At 44.2% G+C, this 18,587-nt stretch overlaps 1 protein-coding gene across 7 annotated transcripts in view; it reads left to right on the plus strand.

The window, feature by feature from the left end:
- Positions 1-18,587, plus strand: part of ACOT7 (acyl-CoA thioesterase 7) — a 161,349-nt gene that overhangs the window by 73,068 nt on the left and 69,694 nt on the right. For 4 of the 7 annotated variants that reach the window (XM_056795922.1, XM_007492087.3, XM_007492089.3 and 1 more), the window contains exons 5-7: positions 1,417-1,531; positions 6,683-6,697; positions 8,700-8,786. In XM_056795922.1, the coding sequence (XP_056651900.1) occupies positions 1,417-1,531; positions 6,683-6,697; positions 8,700-8,786 (217 nt within the window). The remainder of the gene's footprint in view (positions 1-1,416; positions 1,532-6,682; positions 6,698-8,699; positions 8,787-18,587) is intronic. The other 3 variants (XM_056795923.1, XM_007492088.3, XM_056795924.1) reach the window with 1 other exon arrangement.

Raw genomic sequence — 18,587 nt, forward strand, 5'->3', positions numbered from 1 at the left:
TTCTAGGGAAGCTTGAAGATTAGTCACCAGTTTTCTTAGTTGGACACACAGGACAGATTTTGCTCTCACAGTGGTAACCTTCCGATTGTGGAACATGATGGAACAATTGTTTTATTTGATTGGCGGAGGAAAAGGTTCCGCTGTCCTTTGTAACTTCGAGCACTCGCACTGGTGGTTTTTCCCCTCTCGAGCCCCTCAGCTTTGCTCACTCTTCTCCAACCTGGGATAATGGATAGTTAACCACAAAATGGTGCTCAGTTACTGTTTCAAACAGCAACAATAAACCAAAAACAAAAGGCGAAGAATTGGCAGGAAAATGAAGCTTGCAGGCTTTGGAGTCAAAGTCTAACAAAGCGCCCTGGAAAGCCTCCTCCTGGAGTAGAAGGCGGTGATTGGGGCAGAGGTGAAGAGCGCGAGGTTGGTCTGCGGACTCTGGCCCAGTGGAGGGGTTATGAGGGGCAGAAGGGGGGCTGAAGGGGAATGCGGAGATAAAGGCTAGCCCGGCGTGCTTGCATCTAAGGCTGCTGCAGAAATGGGATTTCCTACACTTCCACACAGATAGAGTGTTTGACTAGATCACAGAATGGTCGACCCACGTAGGGCAATACTAGAAATGCATACACAGGCTTCCAAGATGGGACGCCTTCCTCTCTCCCTTCCTTTATTCACAATCTTTTAAAAGTTGACTTTTATTTTAGACCTTGTAACAGCACGTAAGGTTGAAGGGTGAGGCCTAGGCCATTGGGGTGAAGTGACTTACTCGGGCTCACAGCTAGGAAGTGACTGAGATCGGATGGGAACCCAGGCCCTTCCGACTCCTGGCCTGGCACTCTTTCTACTGTGCTACCGAGCTGCCCCTCAATCTTTTTTGGAATGACTTGCAATATAACTGCTGCAATTTTTCTATAATGCTGATGGTCTCTTCTGCCCGTTACCTCCTAAATGGGGAAGAATTCCTTGAAGTGCAGCAGCTTTGGAAAATTCCTTTCCAATGAAAACAATCAAAAAGAAAAAAATAAGCAAAGAAAATGATGTTTCTTGTAGATAGATCCAAGAGAGCAGAAGATGTGGGGCTGTTGAAGGGTCACTGAGGCCCGTGGCTCTGGAGCGGAGTCAGAATACCAAGGAGAGGGAAGGAACCTCCCCCCCACCCCCAATCTGACAGAGAGAGGGGACTCTGTGTGTGTGTGTGTGTGTGTGTGTGTGTGGTGGGGGGCTCAGTTTTCATGGGAAACTCATTGGTAGATTTTTCCTCCAGTTAGAGATGGCTGGGTGCCCCATCAGGCCAGCCTCAGGAAGATGGCCTTCACCCAGGGCACCCGACTGAGGGCTCTGCGCCCAGGAGAGGCCCCAAGGGCCCGCAGTCGGCCTGAAGCCAAGCAGAGTGTGACCTGCATGTCTTATGGTTTTCCTCAGTACGTCCGGAAGGACCAGGAAGTGGAAGGCAGAAAGAGATATGAAGCCCAAAAGCTGGAACGCATGGAAACCACCTGGAAGACCTCGGATACCATCCAGCCTGTTCTTAACACAGGTAACAGCCCACATCCCCAGCACCCATTGCTCATTTACTTATTTATAAGTAAAGAGTAATTAATTAAGTTGATTGTCCCAAATCAGGCCATTTGTATTACTTCACCTCTTCACAGAAGAGATCTGAGCCGCCTGTTTTGTGGGCTTGAGGGGCCCTGCTTGGCAGCGTGCCATCTGCACCCTGTGAAACCTCTCATGGCGTCCGGTGGAGACCTGCAGCCTCCAGGCGCCTCCCCAGCCCTAAAGAGCTTTGGCTTCCCAAGCTGCCACTGTGCCACAGAGGAGTGGGTCAGCAGCTCTGCAGTGCTCACATGGCACAGCATTGAATTATGGGGGATTTTGCTAGATAATGGAATACCATCATGGGCGGAGACAACCTTAGAAGAAAAAATATTTGTCAGGATTCGGTCATGAGAAAATTATTCCCTTTTCAGTAGAGTCAAAATTTTGGTTCCTTTCCCTTTCTTTCCCCTCTTATCTCTTTTCTTGCCCCTAATTTACAAATGAACCAGCCCTTTTCTTTTGTGTTTCTTCTGTAAATCCCTTCTGTTTGGGACATAGTAATGGCTAATGTGCCCTAAATGGTTCCATGCCAACTATTCCCCATATTTCTTCTAAGTATTTCCTTTTTCTCCTTGTATACAGGGGTGGCCTTGGAAAGCAAACTGTGCTTACCCAAATCCAGGTGTAAAGAGTAGATTAGATTAATTAGAGGTGGTTATTCGCTTTATAGAAGGGACCTCTTCATTTTATGAAAGGAGGTACTCAGTTTCTTTTAAGCAGGAGCCTCCCTGATAATGATTGCTTACATAATCATTGGCTTTTAAGGGATAGTCTAATTTTTAAAAAACCCTTATTATGTATTGATTCCAAGGCAAAATAGTGGTAAGGGCTGGGCAGTGGGGATTAAGTGACTTGCCCAGGGTCACACAGCTAGAAAGTGTCAGGACAAATTTGAACCCAGGATCTCTCATCTCTAGGCCTGACTTTCATTCTACTGAGCCACCTAGCTCCTATAATCCCTATACCCTAGGGATAGTCTATTTTTTTTTTAAGCAAGATTAGCTAAATAGAATTAGATATCATGTGCTAAACTGACCATTTGTAAGGTACCGGATCTCTCAAGTGGTCTAGGCAGTTCTCTAAGACTAAGTTTCAGACTAGACACTTGATTTATCCTGGAGGAAGGATATCTCTGTAGCAGTCAAATCATAGGTCCAGATCTTTACATTCATAAGTAGGTTATTAATTCATATCAGATATACAAGTGCAGACCTAGTCATATGGTGAATAACGATAGTAGAAAACATGTTGCAGAGCACATTTTGAGAATCATGAGATTTGATATGACTTGCTGTTCATTATTCTGGAGAGCCAAATTTGTTCTTGACATCAATCTGTTTGCATTCTTTTATATTTTAATTATACTTTTCCATACTCTTAAGAAAAATATTTATAGTAATCTAAACTCTAGTATTTTCTTAATGATGTCTGATTGTAAATATGGTGCAAGAGATTTTTTAAAAATTCACAAGCATTTATTTTCTCTCCCTCTTTCCTCTATTAAAAACAAACTCCAACAAAACCCTTGTCACAAATATGCACAGATAATCAAAACAAATTATCACATAAATGTCCAAAAATGTATGCATGAAATTTCTGAAAAAACCCATATTGTCATGCTCTACTTTGGCACTCAGAAGGTGACAGTTTGTTTCCTGAGCTATTTAAATGGATTTCCTTTTATAATTCTTTTTTTTTTAAACCCTTACCTTCTGTCTTGGAGTCAATACTGTGTATTGGCTCCAAGGCAGAAGAGTGGTAAGGGCTAGGCAATGGGGGTCAAGTGACTTGCCCAGGGTCACACAGCTAGGAAGTATCTGAGGCCAGATTTGAACCTACGACCTCCCATCTCCCATTTCCCAATTCTTACCTTTCAGTGATGTAGTAGAAATCCATCTTCCATGTTTTCACTTTTAGATATTTTTTTAAGGAAATCATATTTTCCTTTGTTTTGTCTCTTTTGTTTGCTATCATTTATGATCAAAGTTGCTGATTTTCTTTCCCAAGAAGGATGAGGTTAGAGAGGAGCCAACGTGTGGACAGGTTATATACCCTTAACTGAGATTCTAGAGACATAGTCTTAAGGGCCTCCATCTGATTGGCCTTAGCCAGAAACCTTTGTTTCTTTGCATAGGTTGGGTAAGTTGAATGTGATGATGGAAAACTATGGCTTGACCTAGGTGGGAGGGAATTAGAGAGTAGGGAGTATGCAAACATATCTTTAAAAGACTTTATTTAAATACTTAGAGAATCTTCAAGGTAAATTTTTTAAAAATTTAGGGTCCATTGATGATATCTGACATTCTTAATAAAAATGATTCTCTTTTGGGGGATGATGAAGATATAAAAAGCATTAAATGAAAAAAAGAAGCATTAAATGCTTTTTAAGAATTCATGCAGGGGGCAGCTGGGTGGCTCAGTGGAATGAAAGCCAGGCTCAGAGACAGGAGGTCCTGGGTTCAAATGTGGCCTTAGACACTTCCTAACTGTATGACCCTGGGCGAGTCACTTAATCTCTATGCCGAGCCCTTACTACTCTTCTGCCTTGGAACCAACAAAGTACTGATTCTAAGTTGGAAGATAACAGTTAAAAAAAAAAATCCATGCAGCATATTTTGCTGGAATATATATAATATGCAAGGTCCCATCAGAAGAGATATAAAGAGAAATATCACCTTTACCCTTTGAGATCTCCCAGTATAGGAGGAGATGAGACATCTATCTGTATGCTTGAGGAATCTGCAGCTTCATCATTGCACATTCCTTCCTCCACGGATGCAAATCTGTTTGCAGCCTTAGTATAAAATCTTTAAGAGCCACTGTAGAATCCAAAAGAATTCTTCAGCCCATGACCCTTGGTGGCCAAGCTCTTCCAACTTGGGTAAGATGGTCCTTGGCGCCCATCCAGGTCCCTCTCCAGGCTGCCCTCCAAGACTTTCCATCTGGCGAGAGCAAGGCCTGCTAGAGCTGCCACTCCCTGTGGGCCGTGGCTTTAGAGGAGCTTGGGTCATCTCCATGCTACAGAGACTTTGTATCTGACGTATTGAGGGATATATCTTCTGCCCCAGAGTATGAAAGTACAAAAGAGAATGCAATACTAGTTTAAATTTGCAAAATATTTAATTTTTAAAGATGATTATTTATTTAAAAATATTTCCCCCTATTTCCATGATTCCTTTTCTTTCCCTCTTCCCTCTTTCCTTTCCCCTCCCAGAGCTGACAAGAAATTCTACTGGGTTGTGCAAATGTTATCACTTGATACCTAGTTCCATGTTAAAATATTTAATTTTTAAAAAAAAAATTATCTAGTTAGCTTTCTACACTACCCTGCCCTGAAAATCCCTTCAAATTTGGAGGACAGGGTACAAACTCAGATATTCATAGCCTCATTACCTAGCAGTGTATCCCAAGGGACAAACTAGCCTTGTAGGCCTCTTTGAGAGGTCTTTCAGAAAGAGTAGACCTGATTTCTTCTCTGTACCCCCTCAGTGAAGGGGGAAAATACAATGACTTTGAAAATTTGTGACATCTATTTAATTCATGCGGTGGGCTGATTAAATGTTTTATTTTGAGTATTTCTGGCTCTATTCTGTCTCGGAGTAATAGGATGAAAAATGAATTGATCCCAGGGACTTTTGATATTAAAATGTGTTTGACAAAATGTAAGTGTGTTGATTGTTCCCTCCAGAGTTGAAACACGCCTCTGCCATTATTGTGCTGCTTATGGGAAGGTGTTATTATCCACTAGTAATTTGGCTGTTAGAGAGAAGATTTCAGGCCTTTAGTGGGCCAGGATCACACAGAACAAAATAAGCTTAGTACCTGGCCTATTTTCTAACCAGCTCTAAGGAAAAGAATGGGCTTAATCTTACTAGCTCATTGTTAGGACTTAACCTAGCAGTCTAGTTCTTTTTGAAATCCTTCCTAATCTCATTTCAGCCCTTTTGTTTGGCCTTGGATTTTCCCTTCCTCTGTAGTAGAGCATTTCTTTATTTTAAAAATTCAGTTTTATTTTTGTGTTTGAGTCCTCTTTCTCATCCCTCCATATTTCTCTCCCCACTGCCATTGAGAAAACAAGAGAAATAAACGGTTACAAACATATATAGTCAAGCAGAACAAATTGTTGAATTTGCCGGGCCTCCCTCTAGAAACAAAACAAGAGGCCTTGCCTTTTCTTCAGGGTAATTGTCTCCCATGTGCTGAAGAACTGTGGGCATTTCTAGACTCCCTTATGTTGGGGCCAATAGCTTTTCTCATTACCCAGCTTTAGTGTCATTCTTCTCCTGAATCAGTTTCAAGTTCCCCGCTTTTCTTTAGGAGCTGTCATTCCAGAGCTTAGACACCACTGAGGAGAAGAGCTCATTATTAATCTGGCAGCAATGGAAAGAGGACAGTGGACCTAGGACCCAGGTTCAAATCCATTCTCTGAAGCTTAGCACCTTTGTGCCCTTAGGCAAGTCAGCTTGAAAGTGAAGGTGATGATGCCCAAGATCCACTTCTATCACCCTCTGATTTAATTTAATTCTCTTGGCTTTCTTCAGAAACAGAGAACCTCAAACATGATTCTCCACTGCCCCTTTCCAGTTTTCATACAGGTAGTGAGGTCGGGGATCAGTGAGTATGGAAGGGCCAGCTCTGCATTTCTTCACTTTAAAATTTGGGAAAACTGAATAGAACACGTAATTAATTAGAAGAGAAGAAAGTGAATTGGCCAGTGTTTGGCTTGAACTTTAATTCCTCCCACCTTTGAAAAGAGCGGTGGTGATGCCGCTAATGGTTAGGGAATAGCATTTCACGTTGCCTTCTTTCCCATTAAATGGTTTCTGATGAAACTGAGCTTTGCAGTTCAGTCTGATGAGTGTTTTTGGTAATCCAATTGTCCAATTAAATAGGTTCACAAAATATTTTTTTGTCAAGATGTTGCTCTCTTGGTTGATAAAGCCCTTGTTAGAAGGAGCCCGAGTTGTAGGTTTGGAGTACGTGGCATTGCTGAGTGAGGTTCTTCGAGGGTTGTTTGAACGGAGCACAAAGCTGATGGAAGCATTATTGGTTTCATGGATTTTCTGTTTTCCACCCGCCTGCTTCACAGATAGGCAGACTAAAGGTAAGCGTCCTCCCGGAGCCGTGTCGATGTTGTCGTGTGGATGGTGTGTGTGTGTGTCTGTGTAAGGGAGAGCCCGTGGGCTGGCTTCAGTGATAGGGGTTAGCCTGGTACCTGGGTGTCTGAGCTCCAAGCGAAGTGTGCTGGGATGGGGGGGGGGGGACCCAGGAATGCTTAGCTTGTCCAATGGTAAGTTTCTTCTGTTGAGTGAACCTGGAGCAGGAGGCAGAGGAAGGAGAGAGGGGAGACTCAGAGCCAGACACAGCCCCGTCAAGAGCCCTCTGCTGGCTCCTTGGCGGCTGCTGGGGAAGAGGTTCCCGTAGACCCTTGCTCAGTGTCTTGGCAACATTGTGTTGCCCATCGATGCCTCCCCTGTGGGAGCTCTCAGGCCCGAGCCCTTGTTGCTCGTGAGAGCTCTGAATGCCACAGGATGGACTTGTTTGTTCAGACTCACTGCTCTTCTGTCCCTGGGCTTTAGCGTCCTGCACAGGTACCAGGGGCTCATGGTGTCAAAATACTTTCCTACACGCCCTTGCTTCCCGAACACTCTAAAGCTGGGAATTCTGGTTAAATCTCAGTGAAGGAAAAGGCTAAGCAAATGACAGCTACAAGGCAGGGAAGGCCATTGGGCTGAGGTTAGTGGTGGAAACAACAGCTCGAGTCACTCTCCGGCCTTCTGGGTTGATGGGGAAAACCAAGGTGGTTCTTTTAGAGGGATGAGACCTGTTTACCAAGGGCAGCCTACATACGTAGCACCTCTCACCTCTGCTCAGAATTTTAATCCGAAATGTCCTTTATAGCTTGGAAGTTTGAAAACAAATTGATTCCCTGAAGGTGTAGAATAAGTAGGTAAGGGGGTGGCTAGATGGCTCGGTGGATTGAGAGCCAGGCCTGGAGTGGGAACGACTTGGGTTCAAACGTGGTCTCAGATGCTTCCTAGCCGTGTGACCCTGGGCAAGCCACTTAACCCCAATATCTCAGCAATAACCCCCCTTGCTCTTCTTCTGCCTTAGAATTGATACTTAGTAAGGTGTAAGGGTTCAAACGGTAAGAAGGTAAGGGTAAAAAAAAAGAATAAATAGCTGAAGTCTCTCTCCCCCCATGGTCCGTATGGTGCATTTATTCTGCTTAAGGAGTTTGGCAAGACCCTTTTACTCTTTGGAAATTACTGCCAGGGCCACATAGCCCGAAGCCTTGCTAGTTACTCCAGACATCTTAGCATCCCCATCATCCACAGGCTGAATCGGAGCATGACCTTCCTGATGCAGGACCCCATCCCAACATAGCGGCAGCCCAGCTTTCTTGTGTAGACAAACATGTATGCATTGAAAAAAAACCTGTGTGGTTGGAGGTTGTAGCAGTGGAGAGTTCCACAGTCCCAAGGAGGCCCTAGCATTCCAAGGCCCCAGCGGACTCATTTCCATGAGAGCGGCTAGCATCTGAATGCTTTCAGTTCCTTGCAGGAATATCCTTAGCACCATGCAGAGCGGCGGTTCTCAACCTCTCAATTTGTAGCCATGAGAATACATGGTGCGTATCAGGTATTTACATTCCGAATCATAACTGAAGCAGCATCACAGTTATGAAGTGGCCACCAAAATAATTTTCTGGTTTGGGGTCACTGCAACACGAGGAACTGTATTGGGGGGTCACGGCATTAGAAAGGTTGGGAACCACTGCTTTAGAGCCTCAAGGCACTGGCCTGGCTCCTGGAAAGTTAAATGTCCTGGAGCGGCCTGCAAGGAACAGAAATGACCCCCTGGAAGGAGATGGCTTCCTCTGTAGGAACTGTGGCGGGCACGGCAGGCGGGCCAAGGAGAATTGCAGCATCTCTTAGCAGCCTGTGCCCATTCTGTAGGGAAGGATGAGCTCAGCATTGTGAAAAGCCCACCGCTGGCCCTGCCGTCGGCTGCTGGTTGCTGCCCTCCTCTTGTTCTCTGGATTCCACTGCTCCTGAACCTGTCTTGGGAGCCGGCCTGATCTCGATTTAATTTTTTCATTGCAGAGCCCTATACCATCGGCTACAGCCAGTCCAGTTTGATCCATCTTCTGGGACCGTCTGATTGTTCTCTACAAGGCTTTGTGCATGGAGGTATGGAAATGGCGGCCGCTGCTGTTTTTCCATTCTGTTGTTTCTTGGTAATATCCCTCAGGAAACTGTACTGCGGGGTGACCCAATTTAGGCTCTTGTGTTTAATGAAGTATAAATTTAAACTTTAAGAGGTTGCATAATAAATGACTGAAATGCCGACGGACGGTTCTTGGTTTTAAAAATTGGGAATGAAAGTCAGAAGGGTGAAAGCTTCACAGTGTACACTTAAATGCCCTTCATGGATTGGACTGCGCATACATTCTTGTTGCCTGTGAGCTGGGGACAAGGTTTCAAATGCTGGTGGTGAGAGTAACATTTCAAAAACTGAAAAGTGGGGCAGCTCTTTGAAACAGTTGAAGCTCTCTCCGCTCCTGGCCAGGACTGAGAAGACAGCAAAGCAGCCCAGACAGTGGGAATTATTAGCCTCTGATAGGCAGCGGGCAGAGCACTGAGCAGGAGGCAGGAGAAGAGGGTTCTAGACGCTGTGTGCTGTCGTGCAGTGAGCTCATTGGCCTACATTTGAGCCGGCTTTTCACTGGACTCAGTGCGTATCTCCTCTCTCTGTCGGTATCATCAAGAAACTGAGCCTTGCCTCACCGGAGTCCTCCCAGGTGCCACCCTGAGCAGGGGCATTCCTCAGGGCAGTGTGAGGGAGGGCAGCCCCCTGGTGCTGACTTGCCACAGAAATGAACTCTTGAGGCTTTGGGAATGCATGTCCCCGAGGAGGCACATCCCTCTCTGTGGCTGTGTTTCCCAGATTTCAGTGGAGACTTCCATGCTAGAGTAAGGCTCTTCTCGCACCTCGTACTTGACAGTTTACACCTCCAGAGAGCATTTCTTTCATTGCCTCCAGAGCCAAAGGCCCATGTGGCCTCTGGGCAGCCGGAGGGTAGCCAGGTGCCAGGGACGTTCAGAGAAAAGAGGATTATGAGGCTCTGTAAGGTTTCCATGAGGTATAAAACGGTTTCAAAATTTTCCATAGAAATCCAAGAGCATGCACAATCTGTGATGCATTGACTGCGTATTGATGGCCCTTGTTTGTGAAGGCCATGTTTACCCAGCAGCTTATCATGCATCATTTGCCTCTATTTTCATGGAGCTTTTGTGCCTGCAGTTTGTGAATATGTGCCCAATAATTTTTACCAAACCCAGTCATCTACTCTGGTAGCCAGGCTCTCACCAGGAGCTAGTGAATGAAATGAATACCACACTGACAATAATTGAAAGCTGTAATTTTCTTGTATTTTCCTATAAAGAGCCGTCAACAAATACAGAATCAGAAATAATACGTATCAAGACTTTTACAGAGTTGTAATTCACAGATGCCATTTGCAGAGGAAAAAAATTGAGTAAAATAGTTCTTAATTCTGTCTTTATTCATAAATTCTGTGCTATTTACCTGTGCTTCAAATCCCCTGCCCACAGTCTGTGAATTTGATAGATTGCCTGTCCTTGATCCTGAAAGACTTGTTTACTTCTAACCTGGAGGGAGGCTGAGAAAGCCTGCAGAGGCGCAGCTCTGGGGTTGAGTCTGTGGGGCTGAAAATCACCGATTAAGGCCACTGGCTCTGATGAGTGACACAAGGGGGTCTTGAAGAGGCCTTGGCTGGATTGCTTCTTTGGATGACGAAGATGCTCAGCCCCAATCTCGTAGCCTTTCCCTTGTCCTCCTTCCTCACCTGAGAGCAGGGGAAGTGTCCTATGGAGTATCCCCTTGTGTGCTTACATTCCCCCACTATAGAATAAAACTCCCATTTCTATAGTCTTAAGACTCCAGGGAACCACCAGAGAGAACTCTGGTGCCCTTAATATTTGCAGAAAAGACTCCAGTTATCTGGATGCAAGTTGATGGATTTTCTGTGTGTATGATGGATTCATTGAGATTGAAAGCTAAAGCAGGGACTGGCTGTGGGGGCTGGTGTACCTCTACTAGATCCATTTCCTGAACTTTCCCCTCTCCCTTCTTTCTGGGAAGAAGCCTCAAGATGTCCTTCCTCTGCTGAGATTAATTTCCATGTGTCACTCAGGCGCTCCTCTCCCCATTTTAGCAAGCATGTGTTCCATTTGTGTGCCGGGCTCATGCTGGCACCCCAGCAACAAGGGGCTAGTGGTTCTGCCAAGGCAGTCTGAGGCCCTTCACCAGCCTCCATTGGTGGGAAAGAGCCCCAGCCAAAACACAAAATTGGAAACACATTTGAGGTTGGGGAGGGTGAGCTGGGAAGGGGCCCTCTTCTCCCATTGCCATTGCTGGCACCCTGGGAGTCACAGAAATCAGGGATGGGGGGCCCAGTTTGACATGGCCTTTTTACTCTGAAACCTCTTGGGGCCTGGAGATCCTGGGCTAATGACAGTGGAAACATCGAGTATAGGAAAAACTTTTCGATGGGAACCAGAAGTGCCCCAATACCCATGCTCCATGAGAAAATGTTTACTCTCCTCTTAAATTACAGTGTTTCTAGTCTTAGGATCTCTGTTATCTCCCCAGGAGGAGATGGATTAAGTAAGGGGGCCCCTTATGCTGCAGGGGTCGGTGGGTGGGGTGGAGAATTTGTTGCTATAGTTACCCTTTATCATCTAGCTGTTATCCTCTTTTAATTACACCATAAAAGGCTCTCTAGGAGAGGAGTTTAAAAAAAAAAACCCTTCAGTTTGGGTATGAATGAATGACAAAGCAGCTCTGTTCTAGAAAAGGAGTGTTCTGGGTCCCTGGTCTTCATGTCTGTGACCAGGCCTCCCCAACATACTCATTTCTGGTCTAGACGCTTACTTTGAGGTCTTGGGACTCTATGCCTTTCTCCTCCTCTTTCCTTTTCCTTTAAGCCACTTACTTGGAGTCAGTTTCTTTTCCTTCCTTCCTTCCTTCCTTCCTTCCTTCCTTCCTTCCTTCCTTCCTTCCTTCCTTCCTTCCTTCCTTCCTTCCTTCCTTCCTTCCCTCCTTCCCTCCCTCCCTCCCTCCTTCTCTCCCTCCCTCCCTCCTTCTCTCCCTCCCTCCCTCCCTCCTTTCTTTCTTTCTTTCTTTCTTTCTTTCTTTCTTTCTTTCTTTCTTTCTTTCTTTCTTTCTTTCTTTCTTTCTTTCTTTCTTTCTTTCTTTCTTTCTTTCTTTCTTTCTTTCTTTCTTTCTTTCTTTCTTTCCTTCTTTCCTTCTTTCCTTCTTTCCTTCTTTCCTTCTTTCCTTCTTTCCTTCTTTCCTTCTTTCCTTCTTTCCTTCTTTCCTTCTTTCCTTCTTTCCTTCCTTCTTTCCTTCTTTCCTTCTTTCTTTCTATGTTAAACCTTTACCTTCTTTCTTAGAATCAGCACTCTGAATTGGTTCAAAGACAGAAGAATGGTAAAGACCCCGCAATAGGGTGTAAGTGATTTACCCATACAGCTAAGAAGTGTGTGAGGCAAGATTTTGAACCCCAGACCTCCCATCTCCAGGTCTGGTTCTCTATCCATTGAGGTACCTAGCAGCCCCCTTGGAGTGATTTTCTAAGCTACTTAAGCTTAGTGGTCAAAGAGACCTGTCCAGTCTACTCCTGTAAGGAGATGTCTAGACTTCTCTGATTATTCCTTTTCTAAGTATGGCACACTCTGGGCAATACTGATTGTCCTAGCCCCCAAGCTGTTGTGTTAGGCCTTTAGCAGGAATGGGAACAGGGGACACTTTATTCTGCTTATTGCTTGATTGTAAGCCTTTTGGAACTCATTTTCCTGAAAAGTAATTCCATTTCCAAATAATAATTCAGAAAGATAACACTACAGAGACATCATTTGCATATATCTTCTTCCTTCTCAATTTATGATTGGGAAAAGAAGTTGAGGTCCTCAGACCCACTTTGGAGATGATTCTTATTTATCTTGAATGAGTCCTGGAAGATCCTGGGCAAGTGGGATGTATATGGTAATACATCCAGAGGCAGGCTTTTGTCTGCCCTTTAGGTGGGTGGCTCTGTACTATTGATAGGTTGGCTGTGACCTAAACTGCTGGCAGTTTTCCCCAATTTGAATTATAAGAAATCTGGTAGGTGGTTTGAACAGATGTATTCCCAGTACTTACAATGGGATAACACTTAAATCTGCAGGGAATTGTGAATATGAATCTTTTCTGTTTAATAGGGTGGTCGTTGCTTGGGGCTCAGAGTCCCAGTTGGTCTTCCAGAAAGAATATTCTTGGGAGGGGGGAGGGATGAGTGTGTGTGAGAAAGAAAGTCTATAACTAAAGAGTTTTATCAGCCTTAGGCAGGAGTGCTGGTGAGTCTTCCTCCTAAATGACATGATGAGAGTGATTGTTGACTATCCCTTGAGGCAAGTTTGTCTATTTCAGAAAATGAGTTCCCAGGATTCAGTGTTTTCTACCTTTTACAATCTTCTGTCTACAAACATGTCTATCAGAGAAGACCTTCTTTCCGTCCTGCCTTTCCTGTCAAGCTCCTCTGCCTGAAGAGGGTTGGTAGTGTCGATTGTATTCGGGGTCACTAGATTCCTAGAGCTACTTTGATGATCCAACAGAACCCACAGGTTATATGGTTAATTTTCTTCTGGAAAGGAATAATGGTCTGGAAAGGAATAATGGTAGCAAAGCCTGTTATGAATCAGGTTTAATGGGCCATTGATTGTCTCAGTTGACATTAGGTTAGACATGGAGGCAAAGGGTACAGTGTTATATAGAATATACATGTCTCTCTGGGAGGTTGATAAGAAATTTTTTTTTTACCACCATCTAGTAAAACTTGTACATGAGCTGGGTAATAAATATGGTATCTGTAGGCCTGTACAGCAACTTGCCCATTGATTTGTGATGAAGACAGTAGCATTGTCGTTTGCCATTGAAATTTTGTTGCAAAACACAGTACTTTTGGGAAGGAGAGCCTTATTTTTTTAATTTAAAAATTTTATTTTTTTCTCCTTAAAACCCTTACTTTCTGTTTTAGAAAGAACAAGACAGAAGGGCAAGGGCTTAGGCAAATGGGGTTAAGTAACTTACCCAGGGCCACATAGTGAAGAGGTATCCGAGGTCAGATTTAACCCTCATCCTCCTGATTCTCAGCCTGGTGCTGTATATCCATTGTGCTTCCTAGATGCCCCAAGAGCCTAAAAAGTTGAATGGGAAGAATAACTAGTACATCTCCTATACCTTGTTCTATGGAATGCAAGATAGAGAAAAATATGGAACAAATTCTCTGTGTGATCCCAAGCTAGCTAGGCTTTTAACTCTTCTATTCCTGTTTTTGTTTTAGCTGGCTATAAAAAGGTATTATTTGTGTGTGTGTGTGTGTGTGTGTGTGAGAGAGAGAGAGAGAGAGAGAGAGAGAGAGAGGGAGAGAGAGAGGTGATCAATAGCTATTGATAAATGCAGTTCATAGAGGGCAGAATTTAAGAAAGGAGCCTCTTAGAAAACCCATGACCTCCAATGACTCCACATTGTAATATTTAAAATTATGAGACTGGTTATAGTTTAATAACTTTATTAAATCAAAAGTAGTAGTAGTAGTAGTAGTAAAGAGAGGAAAAAGTAGGACAGAGGTAGAGAGGCACATAACCTTTCTAATCTATTGTTGCCATTATGGGCCTCTAGCTACACTGTTCCTTCACACCCACACCAAAGACCCTGGCTTCCTCCTGGTCTGAACTTAAAAGTGTTTTTCTCTACCCACTAATTCTCACATGCCACATCTCAGGAACCAATCATAGTTTCTTAATTTGCCTGGGCTGCCATGGGGGCAGTGCCTATGGAATCATCGTTTCCTATCCCTTTAGTTTGTAGTTTCTTTAACTTCCTTTTTCTGAGTCTCATCTATGCCAGGCCACTTGGAGATGACATAAAAAAAGTGACACTGGAGAGAGAGAAATTCACTTCTGACAACACAAATATCTAGAGTATAGGCAACAAGCAAGTGGGGCCTGAGACCCTACCCTAATGGGAAGGAGGTAAATTTGACTTTATCGTTATCCTGGAGGCTTGCTGAGATGAAGTCTCTGACTGGGTGACAGTTCTGGAGAGGTATATTGTTATTTAGTTGTTCAGTTGTGTCAGACTTTTCATGACCCCCATGGACCATAGCACACCAGGCCTTCCATCCTCCTCTATCTCTTGAAGTCTGTCCAAGTTTTGTTTATCCCTTCTGTGATGATACCATCCATCTGCCATCCCCATCTCTTTTTGCCTTCATTCTTCCTCCACATCAGTCTTTTCCAGTGAGTCCTATCTTGTCATTATGTGGCCCAATTTGACCTTCCATTGAATAGTCTGATTCCTTAAGTACTGAGTAATTTGATCTTCTTTGTCAAGGGACTCTCAGAAGTCTTTAGCACTACAATTCCAAAGTGTTAATTCTGTTGCTCTCAACTTTCCTTATTCCAATGAAATATGGTAGAGAAAAGGAGAGGGGAGTCATCGCCCTGAATAGAATGAAGGTATGCTCTGAGTAAGGAATTTAGGAGCCAGAGGGAGAAGCCTGACGAAGCAATTGGTTGCAGGTTAATGGTGAGAAAAACAAATCATTTTGACTTTGAAGTACACCACAATCTACTCGGACAGAAAAAGGAAATAGCTGAGGTGTATGGGAAAAGTTCCCAATCCTGGCAGAAAGCTTATTATAATATTGATGGGAGACCTTAGTTCCTAGACAGCTGCTGGAGCTCCAAGCCAAAAGCAGAGCAGCTAAGAACTTTTTGATGTGCCTTAGTAATCATTTTATCCTTAAAAAGATGGAAGGTACCTATAAGGGGAAATTTATTCTGGATCTAATTCTTACTAACAGTGAGGAACTGCTTTCTGGGAACTTTGGTTCCCGAAAGTGATCATTCCTTGAGTTAATGATAGATGAGGGAATCCAAGCATAGTCTACACATATCCTAGATTTTGGAAAAGGTCATTTCAGAGGGATTAGATGAAAGATCAGTTGAATATCGTGAACTAATAAAACGTTGCTAGAATGGAAGATGCTCTAGAAGGATCAGATTATCAAGAATGAAATTCTGAAGATAAAAAAAAGCAGTTATAACAAGGATGGAAAGTGGGATTTCTATGAAGAGACAAATGTGGATGCATTAGAGAGCTTAAATGACCTTGGTTTGGAAGCAAAGGCAGGTAACAGGAAGAATATAGAAGGTATCTCAGTCTGATAAAGATAGTGTCAGGAAGGCCCAGCCCAAGAATGAGTTGAGGTTGGCAAGAGACATAAAAGAAAACCAAGAGGGTTTAGCTAGCTTTGTTGTGGAGAGAAATAAAGGATCGGTGAAGGGATGGAACCCTCAAATAGGGGTGGATGAAATGACGATAACTGGTGACCAAGAAGGTAGAGTTTCTCAATTCTAATTTTGCTTCCATTTTCTCTGCCATTGAAAATGGCTTAGCTACATTTGTCCCCAAGAGAGTTCAGAAGCTGGTAAGAGATAAATTGAAGTCTCCTGACCCAGGTGGAACTATATCTTTGGCAACCAGAAGAACTGTCAGATGTGACATCTGAGCCTGTCACTGATGTTGGAAAGATAATGGAAAATGAGAGAGATGCCATAAGACTGATAAAGGGCAAGTAATGCCCCAGAATTTAAAAAGAAGAAGGAATAGAAGAGAACAGAGTATAAACTGAAGGCCAATGTATTTGACTTCAAGTCCTCGGAAATATTCTAGAAGGACATTACGCAGAGGCCTGTAAAACCCCTAGAAAGGGAAGCTGTCATCATGGAGAGCCAGCAAGGCCTGGTCAAGGGCAGGTTGTGCCACATCTAGCTCAGCTGGCAGGTGAGGGGAGCGCCAGCACCATCGACTCCCCAGGTTTTGGGGAGAGATTTTGCTGTCATGTCTCTGCTGTTGCCATGGAGAAGACAGAGCGGGAAAAGCTAAATAAGACAGATTTAGGTCATTCAGACCTATTTGGGTGGTGTGAACAAAGAGGTTTGGTGTCAATGAGGCAGGAAGTCTCCAGTGGAGTACCTCAGGGATCTGTGCTGGGATCTTATGCTGTGTTATCAGTGGCTTGGGGAAAGGCTAAGTTGGAATGTTCTTCATATTTGCAGATGATATATGACTAGGAGCGAGAGCAAACACTGAATTATAGCCAACATCCAAAAGGATCTTGGCAAGTTTGAGCATTGGATTGAATCCACTAAAATGAGAATTTTAATAGGGATAAATATTGAAATCTTACTCTTGGTACAAGTAAGTCATGGTTAAATAGCAGTTCTGAAATAGATCTGTGGGACTTAGTGGACCATGTGATTGGTGGACCAAAATGCCTGTAAAATAAGTAAGAGAGGTCTAGGGGCAGCTGGGTGGCTCAGTGGATTGAGAGCCAGGCTTAGAGATGGGAGGTCCTGGGTTCAAATGTGGCCTCAGACACTTCCTAGCTCTGTGACCCTGGCCAAGTCACATTTCCCCAAATGCCCAGCCCTTATTGCTTTGTTACAATTACTGTACTTTGTTACAATGCTAAGCCAAAAGGGAAAGGTTTAGCAAAACCAAACCAAAAAAGAGATCTAGCATCCAGGAATAGGGAGCTTGAGTCCTACTTTCCTCTGCCCTTGTCAGAAGCTATCCTCACATGGGATTTGTGTTTGGTTCTGGGTACCACAGTTTAAGAAGGCCATTCATAAGCTGGAGTGTCCAGAAATGGGCAGCCAGGATGGTGATGGACAGTGCATCTGGGTCATATGGGAATTGATCCATCAGCTGGGAATATTTAGCCTGTAGAAGACTGGGGGGTGGGGTTCTGTCCTCAAGAATAGGAGGGACTGTCATGTGGAGCAAGGATCAGACTTGTTCTTTTGGTGCCAGCATGGCAGAACCAGGGCAGGGGGGAGAAGGGTGTTTTTTAGGCACAAGGTCAAGAAAGAGTGGCTAACAGGTGGAGCTGTCCCCAGGTGAAGTGGCAGAAGCTTGTTGGGCATGGAAGAATTGGGACTCCTTTGGTGTAGATATTGGACTAGATGGCCTTGAGGTCCTTTCGAGCACCAGTTCCATGATTCTTCCTTGGAGCATTTTCTGTAGATCTTTTATAAGATCTCTTCTAGCTTTGTTGGGTTTTTGTTATTGTTTTTGTGTTGCTTCAGTTTTCTCTTCTTCACCCCTAGAGAAATTTTCCTGACTGTCCCTGTGGAGGAGGACTGGCTAACACTAATTGGAGGGCACCAGGCAGGATGCGATCTATCCATGAATCCTCCCGGTGCTACATCCTGGGACCAGACAGAGCAAGCCAGATTATGATGGTAAAACACCCAGATACCAGGAACTATCTCAAGATGTCTGGCTCCCATCGTGTATGGTTCAGTAGACGTCACTGGCCTGAGCACCATGCCTGTCTCTCTTTAGCCCCCCAGCTGACAGGTCGGGGTGTTTCCCTTGCTGGGGACAATCTTGCCTCTTGGATTCTAGGGCATAGAGTAATTTCCCAAAGCCTCCCTCCAGAGATGCTCAGCCAGTGAGCAGCCCTTGAAAACAGAACTTCTAGGGCACTCTCTCTGCGGTCTCTTCTGCTTCTTCATTAGAGTTTGGCCAAATTCAGCAGTGACATGAGGGTTAGCTACCTTCTAACGTTCTCATTTCCCACGACGAGTGAGGGAAAGGCTAGCGCTTGCACAATAGCACTGACTCCTGTTCCTGTCCCATCCTACACCTCGTCCTGGCACTCTGACTTGGAAAATGAACCATTGGTTATGTTGTTTTCTGCCAGAGGCAGTGATCCATGAGCAGCACATTTTTCACAACTTGAAAAATGCTTTTCTTAAACATGAAACAACCCAATTAGCCAAGTCTTATTTCAGACCACAGGATAATCAAATCTGAAACAAGAGAAACATTTAAGTCAAAACATCAGTATGGGA

This window comes from Monodelphis domestica, chromosome 4 (genome assembly GCF_027887165.1).
Source record: "Monodelphis domestica isolate mMonDom1 chromosome 4, mMonDom1.pri, whole genome shotgun sequence".
Lineage (NCBI taxonomy): Eukaryota > Metazoa > Chordata > Mammalia > Didelphimorphia > Didelphidae > Monodelphis > Monodelphis domestica.